The sequence below is a fragment of the Eutrigla gurnardus genome (genome assembly GCF_963514095.1).
Source record: "Eutrigla gurnardus genome assembly, chromosome: 1".
Taxonomy (NCBI): domain Eukaryota; kingdom Metazoa; phylum Chordata; class Actinopteri; order Perciformes; family Triglidae; genus Eutrigla; species Eutrigla gurnardus.
Window position 1 is genome coordinate 18,857,781 of NC_139915.1, and position 12,792 is coordinate 18,870,572.

Genomic DNA, 12,792 nt, shown 5'->3' on the forward strand with positions numbered 1-12,792 from the left:
TTCAGTTATCCAGCTTAAGTAACCCTAACAAAGGCAATCGGAGATAAGCGCTCACACAAAGCTGATCAACTCGGTAAGTCAACCCAGGGTTTCCCTGTCGAGCTATGAGCGGGTGCACATGAAAGAGGCGGCGTTTGCAGCATTTGACCAATCACAAACATGGACCAATCTATGGGCAGCAGAGCGGCATGTTTCATGTACGAGGAGCAAACCATGATCTTACAGAAATACAAAGGCAACATTATCATCTGCCAAATGCAGGAAGGAGAGCTGGCAAAAACTTGCAGACTGTGTGAATGCGTAAGTCGTATTAATAGTGGTATAATATGACTGCCCCGTCATAAGAGCACTACTAGATCTGGCTAATTAAAATGACATATTAACTGTGCTGATAGCTTAGTGGTAGAGTTACCACCCAATGTACAGAGGCTCCCTCCAGCGGTCCTCTTTTAAATCATGTCGTCCCTCTCTCTTGCCCCTTTAACGCTCACGCTGTCCTCCCGCAATAAAAGGCCAAAAATATAACTTTAAAATAATGAATGTGTTGCTTAGATGTATTCTTATAACGTGGTGTATGACAATATCAGCCTAATTCTTTCAGCTGCAATCCCGGCGGGGAAAAAACGGACTTAGGAGTAAATAAAATAAAATATAGAGACATAATTCAAAGTGGTAAGTAGGCTGTACGATGACACAGAAAAGTAATTCCCTCGATGAGAATCTGTATCTCTCATATAAAACACCATCAGAGAAAGAAAAAGGGTTTTGCCGGTCTCTGAACACTCTAGTTCTCCTCAGAGACCCTCTTACAATCCACTGAGCTTCTTTTTTTTATCTGTGCACCAAGAGAGCTGATTGGTCAGTAGGCGGTGTTTTTCTCCACGTTGATCTCTTATCAGGAACATAATTTGCTACGGAGTGTTAAAGTCTGTTACTTCATCACACAGAGTGTACACTTTCTTATTGCTTAACCCTGCTGGGTTATAAACTCTATTAAACTTTAGCGTGTAAGGTACATTCAGCTCGGTCCGGTAACTCCGGTGGTGTCACTTCCAAACATGTCCGTGTGTAACACTGAACTGAATAAAGGTTCCTAACAACAATTCCTATTGTTACATCCTTTCTCTTTTGAGAGTTAGTGCTGTTATCTCAAAATTTGACTTTAGTCAACAGACAAAACTCTAATACCAACAGTGCTTATTATTCAATCATAAACAGTTACATATGTTCATAAATTCAAATCTTCTCTCAGCAACTGATGCAAATAGCAGTTTACAAACAAAACTGTACTCATAACCATTTCAAAATTATTTCAAAATTTGTATTACACAACCCTTAGCTAAGAACTTGAAATGTGCAAATGGTCACATCAATATCAACATATGCAAACCATAACTTTTGTTGTTGTTTCCTTTCTTAGAGTATAAAGTGTATAAACATCTGCATATCACTTTATCTTTCAGCATGATAACACACAGTCCTTATATCGCTGTGGCTGCACCACTGTACGACCAGCTCTGGTCGTGACAGGGGTATTTCTGTTATCAGTGTCTCTGGGTGTATGTCCTGCTGGGACAGTGTGAGGGACAGGAACAGTCTCTGAACGTTCATTTCCCACAACCTGTGGCTGACTGGGGATGCTGATCTCAATGTCAATAGGGTCACTGAAAGTCACTCCAGTTGCACGCCTGAGGTGTCTGCGATTTCTCCTTATGACTCCTCCAGAGTGCAACTGAACCTCATAGGATCTCCCATCAACTGGCTTCAGCACCCTACCTAGTCTCCAGACAGTGTGGGGTGGGAGTGGCTGTATCCTCACACAGTCACCTGCGGTAAGTACGTCCAGGTCTCTAGCTGCTCTGTTGTAGTATGTACTCTGACATTGCTGCTTGTTTTTCAGATTCTGACTGACCCGTACAACTTTTGGTCTTAGCAGGCTTGCTTTCGTTGGCAGCAGTGTTTTGGTACGGCGACTTAGTAGCCGCTGTGCTGGGCTGCTATCCAGGCCCTGTGATGGTGTGTTGCGGTGGTCCAGAAGAGCAAGATAAGGATCCTGCCCAGCTGCTTTGGCTTTGATGAGAAGTCTTTTTGCTGTCTTAACAGCTGATTCGGCCTTGCCATTGCTCTGTGGGTAACCAGGCGATGAAGTCACATGCTGAAATCCCCACTGTTCACTGAATTTTTTGAAGTCCTGGGACGAATATTGTGGGCCATTGTCCGAGATTACTGTATCCGGAATTCCTTGGTGGGCAAAATGTGCTTTCAGTTTCTTTATCACTGTCGTAGATTTAGTGTCCGCCAAGTAGTCTATTTCCCAGAAGTTTGAGAAATAATCCACAGTGATGAGATAGTCTTTACTGTCAAACACAAAAAGATCTGTGCCCACCTTTGCCCACGGCCTGCTCGGAACTTCATGTGATATTAGTGTTTCTTTCTGTTGTTTATTGTCCATTGATCTACAGATATCACACTTGGCAATATACTTTTTTATCTGATCGTTCATGCCTAGCCAGTAGACACACTCTCTAGCTCTGCGTAGGCATCCTTCAACACCCAGATGCGATGAGTGTAATCGGCTGGTGATGTCTGATCTCAGTGTGTCCGGAATGACGGCTCGCTCACCCCGGAAGACGATTCCATCTTGGTGACTTAGTTCTCCTTGCAATGAGAAGTAAGGCCTTATTCCACTTGGTACCTTTGCCTTATCGTTGGGCCATTTCTGTATCATTGTTTTAATGAGAAGCTGCAATGTATTGTCTTTTTCTGTGGCAGACCGTATGTCTAGTAGTCTGTCAGATGAGATCGGTAAGTGTTGCACCACGTTGACAGTCTCTACTTCATCTTCCACAGGTGTACTCTCAGGAAGATAGGCTCTGCTGAGCGTGTCAGCTAGCAACATGTCCCGTCCAGGCACATACATAACGTCCACATCATATTTTTGTATGCGCAGCATCATGCCCTGCAGCAGGGCCGGAGTGGGACTCATTTTCAGCCCTGGAGTTTCATACCTCAGACCGGCCCACTACCTGATCAGTACACAAAATACCTCCGATCGGGAGGCCCGGACTAGGAGGTGAGAAACGCGGGGAACGCCGGCGGCCGTGACGACCGCCGGCGCACCCGCGCGCGCCTGGGGGGTTTGGAGAAACCGCGCCCCCTCGGCATCCGGAGACAGCTGGAGGCCGTGCGGCGCGCACCCCGGGCGGGGAGGCGTCGGCGAACCGGTAATGATCCTTCCGCAGGTTCACCTACGGAAACCTTGTTACGACTTTTACTTCCTCTAGATAGTCAAGTTTGATTGTCTTCTCGGCGCTCCGCCAGGACCGTTGCCGACCCCGGCAAAAACATTTTTATTTTTATTTATTTACAAAATAAATAAAAATAATAATTGAACACCGGCCCTCGCGGCCCAAAAGTCAGACCGGCCCACCGGGAATTGTCCCGGTCCTCCCGATTAGCCACTCCGGGCCTGCCCTGCAGCCTTTTGGGAGCACTCAGTAGTGGCTTTCGTACTATGGTTTCTAACGGCTTGTGATCACTCTGGACCGTCACTTTGCGACCATATGTGTATTGGTGGAATTTTTCCATGCTGAAAACCATAGCTAAAAACTCTTTTTCTATTTGGGCATAACGACCCTCAGTTTGTGTCAGTGCCCTGCTTGCAAAAGCGACTGGCTTTTCCATCTGCATGAGCGCTGCGCCCAAGCCTGTGTCTGAAGCGTCGCATTGTACTGTCAGCTCCTCATCTGGGTTATAATATTTCAGTACCGGAGCGTTCACTATTCTCTCTTTAAGTTTCAGGAATGCCTCCTCGTGCTCTGTTGTCCATTTCCACTCACTGTCTTTGTGTGTCAGGTCTCTCAGCACTTTGCACTGGTCTGAGAGGTGAGGGCAAAACTTGGTGAGGTAGTTTATCATACCTAGAAGCCTCTGCACTCCTTTTACATCCGTCGGTGCCGGCATCTGCTCCACGGCACGCACTTTTTCAGGATCCACTTTGAGTCCATCTGCTGTCAAGCGGTGTTCGATGTATGTGGTCTCCTTTTGTCTCAGTCTGAATTTTTCTGCGTTTAGTTTTATGTTCTTTTCCCTGCATCTGTCAAGAAACTGTTTTAATTTTTCATTGTGATCCCGTTCTGCTTCCTCTTGTGTCTCCCCTTGTCCCGTGATCAGGATGTCATCCGCAATGATGTACAGACCAGGTACATTGTCCAACACCTGTGTGAGCTTTCTCTGGAATATCTCAGGGGCCGGACTTATGCCCATCGGCATCCTCAGCCATCTGTAACGTCCGAAAGGAGTAGCGAATGTTGTCAAATAGCTGGATTCCTCCTCCAGCTGTACATGCCAGAATCCACTCTTGACATCACACACTGTGAACACTTTAGCTCTGGACAAGTCAGGTAAAATGTCCTCAATGGTTGGAAGTGGAAAGTGACTGCGCTTTAATGCTTTGTTCAAGGGTTTGGGATCAATACAGACTCTTGGCTTACCGTTCTGTTTCTGTACTACCACCATAGCACTGATCCAGTCCGTGCTGCATTCTACAGGAGTGATTATTCCTCTGTGTTGCAGGTCTTTGAGCTCTTCCTTCAGTGATTTCATCAGGGCGACTGGGACCCGTCTCTTTGGCAACTGCACCGGCTTCACTGTGCTGTCCATCTCCATTTCGTATTTTCCTTCAAGACAGCCGTCTCCAGTGAACACATCAGCATAACTTGTTTTAATTTGTTCCATTGTCCACTGTTCTGTTTCAGTTTTTCCTGTTGTGACTATACTGTCTATTGTCATGATATTCTCATGGTGCACTTTAATCAGTCTCATTGCCTCACTGGCTCTTCTGCCTAGCAGAGGCACTGCACCGTCCGCATTTACCACTTGGAACTCCAAGCGATATTGTTTGTGATTTCTTGGATTTCTTATTTTAATTTTACATTTTCCCAATGGCCTCAGTTTGCTTTTGTTGTACATAACTAGTACACTGTTAGTGTGTTCTAGCTTAATGTCTGGATTCAGCCGGTTAATGGGGATAATGTTGCAACTAGCACCACAGTCTATTTGGAATCTGACCAGACCTTTGTCTAGTACCATGCCAGCATAGAGAAGCTGAGTGTCCTCTTTAACTGTATCATTCTCTTTTCCATCCTTTACTCTCTCTGAATCCACATCTGTGTTTGTGTCTGTCTCCACTGCATCCACTGTCTCAGTGATACAGGTTATATCTTCATACTCATCACTCACATATTCTGTTGCAATAGTACTCACATTTTTCTTCCACCTTTGTTCCGGTTTTGCTTTACATTTTGCTGCAAAGTGGTTCTCTCTGCCACACTTAGCGCACTTCTTCCCAAACGCCGGACATTTCTGTTTACTTTTTTCATGTGTTTTCCCGCAGAATTTACACTCCACTGTGCTGTTTGCTTTCCTCTGGTACTGCGCTCCTTGCACAGCATGTACCACCTCTACCGTCGGTGCGGAGATGGTTTTCACGTTCTCCTTAGAGAGCTCCGCGGCTCTGCACAGTTGCAAACATGTGTCCAGTGTCAGGTTTCTCTCCCGCAACAGTCTTTCTCTCATAGCCGTATTGCTGCCTCCACACACAATCCTATCGCGTATGAGCGAGTCTCTCAAAGTCCCAAAGTTGCATGTTTTTGCCAACAGTCTCAGTTCCGTGACATAACTGTCTATATTTTCACTGGCGCCCTGGTTCCTCGTGAAGAAACGATAGCGTTCCACAATCTCATTCACGCTGGGGTTGCAGTGATCATCAAACTTTGTGATTATGTCCTCTATTTTCCATGCATCCTTAGCTGTGTCGCCCATTAGAGTATCCAAAAGTTCTCTGCCGCTCTCGCCGACAAGATAGCTGAACAGCTTTACCTTCTGTTTATCATCAGCCTCGACCATTGCCAGATCCACATAGAGAGCAAACTCGTCCCTCCAATTCTTCCACGTTTTCGAAAGGTTGCTGGAGTCCAGACACAGCGTCTGCGGCGGCTTCAGTCCGTCCATGGCGTCACACGGCAGTCTCACGCTAGCGGCTAAAACTAGCATCAGGTAACCCTCTTACGACCGGAGAAAACTTGCACGTACTCAGACCGAGTCCTCTTCCGCTGCCACCATGTTAAAGTCTGTTACTTCATCACACGAAGCGTACACTTTCTTATTGCTTAACCCTGCTGGGTTATAAACTTTATTAAACTTTAGCGTGTAAGGTACATTCAGCTCGGTCCGGTAACTCCGGTGGTGTCACTTCCAAACATGTCCGTGTGTAACACTGAACTGAATAAAGGTTCCTAACAACAATTCCTATTGTTACACGAAGCAGGTTAGCTCTGCAGCGTAACCATGGCGATCTACCCCGGTAAGAAGTGAACCAGTGTTGTAGGACGGAAAACCCACGGTTTCGTAGTACAGGCCCCTGAAACGCCTCTTGACGTCCAGACAGAAAGCCTAGCAGGTTTGATTTTGGCCATCACTTTGACCAATAGGAGCACAGAACGATCACTAAACATAGTTCTGTAAACAATGGCGAAGAGAAAGAGAAACAATGTTGATGTGAAATGGAGGAAACATTACTGTTACTATGGATACCACAGCCATGCCTAAGGATAACCTATAAGTCATGTAAGGCCTGGCCCCTGACTATTTATTTCTAATTGTTAACATCAATTAAGCCTGAGTCTCTGGACTGTCTTGATTAATAATTCCAAAGTCGAGGCTAAAAACCAGGAAACCCTCAACCCTAGACTGACTTACCAGAGGAAGAGGACGCAGGGAAGCTTTTGACCTTTGTTTATGATCTTTAGTCAATCTAGTTACTGTCTGTAAAAAGCAACTATGCTGAATACAATGCTTGGTTTTAACATTTTAAAATGTATTTCAATTTTCTCACCATCCTGACATTGGGTAACTTCCTGGGCATGGGTACATCCACAATAGGCAGCTCAGCATGTCTGGGGTAAGCCTGGGCCATGCAGTTGCTGGGTGGACTGCCTTTAGGTATGACAGCTGTGATCTTCACCCTCTCACAACCTTTGACGGTGCAGAAGGCAAACTGCTCCTTGTCGTTATGAGCCTTGACCTTCAAGAAGAGAAGGCTGCAACACACAGGCAGGATTCACACATCAGACACAACGACACACAGACGAGTCTCTGTACTGACAACCTTTTGGATCTGCTCACCTTTTAGTTGAATCACCTACAGAAGCACACAGCATTCACCAAAAAGAAAGGTGGAGGCCAGAACTATAGTTGTGTCCGAAGTCACTACTCCGTACTCAGTCTCCAGGGAATTCTATATAGAGGACTACCTAGAGGACTATATAGAGGACTATGTAGAGAACTATGAAGAGGACTATATAGAGGGCTATAGAAGACTATATAGAGGACTATGAGGAGGACTTTATAGAGGACTATATAGAAGACTTAGGTTAGGACATTAGGTTTAAACAACAAAACCAACGTTTAGACAATAAAAACAAAGTTAGGTTTAGGCAACAAAACTAACACTCACACTAATTAACTTTCCATTTTCACTGTGTAATTGCTGAGAGAAATGAAAATAATCAAATCTGTGCACAGGAAACCAATAGATTGTATTTCGTAACCTCCCATGAAATTAGGTTGGGGAAATGAAGTGCTTCAGATAATCTTTTTACAACCTGTCAGATAAATATGTTTGAAACTGTTGAACTTTGTTGTCCAGCATGGACACTTGAATGCTTTTTAGCACATTATTTAATCAACATGCAGGTGCTTGTTTTCTGATTGTTTTCTTGCTGGTCTGTTTGAGTGTGTCTGACCCAGTGTCTTCCTCCCAGTAGTAGTATCCTCTTGCCAGGTGATGGTGGTTGATCTTGTCCCTCTGTGTTGTCCTCATGAAAACGCCGGTCTTGCGGGTCTGCTTGGTCAGGCGGTTGTGTATGTCAGAGATGACGGTGAAGGTAGTGCCTTGTGGGTAGCAGAGGCCCACATTGATCCAATCGTTTCTGAAACACCCCAAACATCTCGCATCAGGATTATTTCTACCTGTATCCAATCAAGTGATAATTATAGGGAAAATCAGCTCAAATTACATTATGATAATGATCATTTCTCCTCTACAGAAGCAAAAGGTAATTTTAAGGGTGCAGCATTACTTTAAATGTATACTCTATTATCCTGTAGTTAAAGCATGTTATTTCCACATATTATTTCCTTTGTATCTAAATTTTGCAAAAAAATAGAAATGCTACAATTATACAGCAATTTAAATGGCTGATTGTCGCTTTGTTGTGTGCAGCATGTATAATGTGTGTTTTATGCATTTTCAATTTTCACAGTTAAATTAACTGGACTCTCACTTCATGCAGCCAACTAGACTGTTTTCAATCCAATCCACGGATTTTGCCAACGGAAATGTTTGCAGCTGTAATTAACTTTGTTTTCTTCCCAAATTAACTGAATCAGGACAATCTACAATTCAAACTCTGACATAAAATCCCCCAAAGTCAAACAATTCATTAACATAAAAAGAACATTTACAAGATGATAATTTCTTTAGCTCAACTTTTACTGGGTCTACTGAAAGGTTCCTCATCAAAGCTTCAAAATGAGCAGCATTTTAAGATTTCACACTACACAAGGTAAGAAAGAATGGCCCATTAAAACATGATGCAGCAGATGTGTTCTCAAATGAAGTAAAACATGATCAAGACCTATGTCTGCATAGTAACAGCCTGACTTGCTGTACTCCTCTGTGACCTGTAGATGGAGCCCTTGATGCAGCACCATCGATGAAAATTGATTGTATTGGTGATGGGGTGGACTGGGTGCCATGGGGTGTAGCCGACATGCTTCAAATGACAAGCGGCTTTTCTGTAGTTCAAATAGCTGAAGGCAAGCTGTAAACAGCATCTGAAGGGAGGAGCACAGTGAGGCTCTCCTCATTTCTCTGGTGAAATCTGAGGGAGAGAAATTATCCAATGGCCACCATCAGTTTACTGTCATCTACAGAAAGCATTTAGTAAGAGGGATCTTCATTCACAACATGTTGTGTTCAACTGTAACTGTTTAATCGTTTTGAAGAGTCAAACCCTCGCTACCCTCAACAAACCCTTCACACAACTATTACACAACTCAAACTGTTGTTGGGCAACATCAATAGAACATTTCAGAGAGGATGTCACGTTCACATCACTGCAGACATGCGCATTATGGCAGGAAAAACAGTGGAAACAAGTTGAAAATGAAAAAATGAAATACACAAGTGGGTGCAGTACAACCGTAAACCACAATTCAATTCAATTATATTTATAGTGTCATATCACAAGTCATCTCAGTACATTGAGCAGGGGCCCGTTCCAGAAAGCAGGTTTTCCTGAAACACTGAGTTTTCCGTTCCAGAAAGAGACAGCTAATTATTAATGTCAATATGATTATCGATATTAATAATTATATTTAATATATTATCATGATATAATCATGAATAAATGGGGCACCACCCTGGGATCAGGGAAAAGATAACCAAAAACTGTATTCAGTCTCAATATAAAGGTTTTATACTCACATGCCAATCATCATGATCATTGGCATAGCAGTATAAAAACAATCTAACAATTTAAAAGGCGTGAAATTCGAGCACTAGCCTTCACAACCTGCTGTTATCCAGTGACATATACACAACAAGCACAAGAGACCGCTAGTTATAATATAATAAGATGTATTAAAACCAGTAATAATGATCACGGTCAATAACACTGCAATCAACAAAGCCTTATTACCTAACTACCTAACACACAAAGCTAAGCTAAACAAAGGAAGAGACACACGTGGAGTGCGTGTGCGGATGGGTGTGTGTGTGTGTGTGTGTGTGTAGAGAGAGAGAGAGAGAGAGGGAGAGAGATATGGCCGGGCACGGCCACCAGATGGAGCTATTCCTCACAGCGTTCAGGGGCGGAGCCACTGACGTCCGATAGAATCGCGAGAGAGAGAAAGAGCGAGTGATGGCCGGGTACAGCCACCAGATGGAGCTATGTCCTTTAGCGTCCGGATACTGAAACAGCTGGCGTAGGATACGTGCGGGGGTGGTGTATGTGTGTGCACATGTGTGTTAGCCAGAACAAAGAGAGAGAGAATGCGCGCGTAATACACAAAGGATCAGTTAGCTATTACCATCACACGGGAGCCCGTGAATGTACTGGCGTTCGTTCGGCGGGACCCCGGTCCTTTAACTGATGGTAGATCACTTACTGAGCTCGTGAATGTGTCCGAGGTTGGACACGCACTGTTACCGAAATTAAACAGCGGCGTGGGTGCACAATCAGCATTCAAATACAACGACACAGAAAGCAACGGACTCGGCCGTCCGTGATCAAAACTTAAAACATGTTTACAAGAATTACAAGCATATTCTACACTATCAAACTTATGTCTCTGCCCAGACTGATAGCCTCTTACTGGTGTCGTTGCGTAGGCTGCGAGTCCGTCCCAGCGATGGCGGGCGGTGGCGGTAGTTCGTGAGTCTCCGAGGGGACGTGATGAGTCGGCTAAGTCCAGACGAGAGCGGGGCGTTTTCCTCTCGTTGATCAAACTCGAATAAAGAAAACAGTTCATGTTTCTTCCTTCCGCGGGCAACAATCGCGGCTTGGCGATTTGGTCAGCTGACTTCAGACAGGAGCTGGTAGCTGGAATGCAGGAACCGGTTTAGTTCCTCTTCTGCAGGCGAACACGGAGAATCGCGCGGTTGTGGCGATCTCTCAGGATCCAAAACGAGTAAAAGAAAAGGGGCGAGTCGCGGAAAACGGGGAAAAACAGTCTGTCGCTCGTCCAGCGAGATCGGGGAGAAGACTGTAGCCTAGGACAAAGGAAACGCTGCAGACGTTATACGTTGGCCTCCTGTTGTAGCGGTGTGCTGCAGTGGAGGAGTCGCCTCCTGTTGCAACGTGGTGTTGCGATGGAAGAGCCAGTTCTTAAGGCGGCGCCGGTTGATATAGCTCACGGCTGCTCCCAGGGACCCCCTGGGGTACCTGTGGTTGTCAGCCAATAGGGCACCAGTTGTGTGACGTTGCACACAACTGGTTTCACACAGAAGTGAAACTGAAATGGCGGTTGTAGTTTTTTATCTCCTTTGTTCCTTTGTCCTGACCGCGTGTGAAGGCTTTTGTAGGCCGCATTGTGTAGTCCTCATGGTGAGGTCCCAACATCAGTTACCATAGTAACTCACTCTATGAACCTAACCTGCTCACTGGCAGGTTTGCTTCAACATACCCTGAGTTTCTCCCTACATGGCTCTGCCTGTTATAAGAATTTTGTATGACCTCATGTCTTAAAGTTTTCTTTGTTCAGGTTACAGCTTTATGTGTTGAACTGTTTATTACTTTAGTATCCCCATTGCTGACCTAAATGTTATCAGAGGCCTGGTAGTCATGATGTCTAGTTCTGCATGAAGATTAACTGTCAATGACGTATTATCTCCTGAGCACTTCCTCTGTAGCATCCTCACACGTTGTTGCATTGTAACTGCTCCTCTTGTACAAGATTAATGTCAGACGTCGACTTTACTTATGTCTCCAATCTCCTCCTTGGGTGAATTTATTCGTTTACGGGAAAATTCTATTAACACTGCCTTTTTCCGGAATCTGAACCAACTCTGTAAAAAATTGCCGTCCTTTCCTTGTCAACCTAATCGATATGGAAATAAAAGTGATTCTAGCAACTTTACGTCGGGAGAGGATGTTTTTCCGTTTTTCCGATCAATCACATATCTAAACAATATTCTCCGACATTTTCAACATTTTATATCGCAGACATAATCCAGATTCTTTGCAGGGCTCTTTAGATTTTTTGCGAACAGGAGTTTTCTGAAAAAATACATTTATTTGTTGAAATAGCCGCTTATATTGACTGTTTAATATGTGAAATATGATTAAAATCATATGCTTTAGTCTACATATTTGTGCAATATTGTTATGCTTAATTTTCAGCTGAAGCCACTTTCTTTTTGTGCCTGGGGGGATTAGACCTATATGAAAATTGTGATTTATTCATTGCGCTGCTTTGTGAACCACGGGAGTTGAAATCCTGTCGCCTGCACCATAGGCAGCGTTGCTAACCATTACACCAGAATGTCGCTCTGTGAGGATGACAATAAAGACTTATCACCTTAAATCAATCGACTGTTTCATTCAGTTATAAGCATTAAGTCGGGCCGTAAATGTCTGCCACGCCAACTATCTCTACTTTGATGCAGTTACGTTGGTCCGCTTTCTAAGGATGAGCTTGTTTTCTACATAAACACTCTAATATCTAATAACTCTCTCCTGGTTGCCATGGTGAATCGTAGTATCGGAGCTCCATTGATGATGGCTTTGTAGAGTTGGCAGGCACGCGCGTAACTCAGAGTTTACATACTCAGAGTTGATTGAACTAATTCAGAACTGCTGTTCTGGAACCGAAAACTCAGAGTTCATCAAAGACGCTTTACTTAAAGAAACAAACGAAATCTAAACAAAAAAGAACAGAACAAAAAAACAAGAGATTAAAAGAGTGAAAAGGTGAGTTTTGAGGGCTGTTTTGAAGGATTGAAGACAGATATGGCTGGGAAGAGCATTCCTCAGGTCTGGCAGGGTTTCCCGCAGTGCTTTCCTGTTAGGTGGCTGCCTTAACAACAAAGGGCTGCCGCCTAACTACTAGCGATATTCGCCGTGTTACTCTGTCATGTTTTGTCCCTTTCATTCCAAACCGTTTCCGACACTAGTCTCCCTTCTCTGCAGAACATATTAAAATAATATTAATAAAAATAAAATAAAC

The 12,792-nt window shown here is 44.2% G+C and overlaps 1 protein-coding gene across 3 annotated transcripts in view; it reads right to left on the reverse strand.

Annotated features, from left to right (window-relative positions):
- Positions 1-12,792, reverse strand: part of cemip (cell migration inducing hyaluronidase 1) — a 264,056-nt gene that overhangs the window by 13,344 nt on the left and 237,920 nt on the right. For all 3 annotated transcript variants that reach the window (XM_084006631.1, XM_084006632.1, XM_084006633.1), the window contains exons 24-25: positions 7,806-7,991; positions 6,896-7,100 (exon numbers count right to left, since the gene is read on the reverse strand). In XM_084006631.1, coding sequence (XP_083862757.1) covers positions 6,896-7,100; positions 7,806-7,991 — 391 coding nt within the window. The remainder of the gene's footprint in view (positions 1-6,895; positions 7,101-7,805; positions 7,992-12,792) is intronic.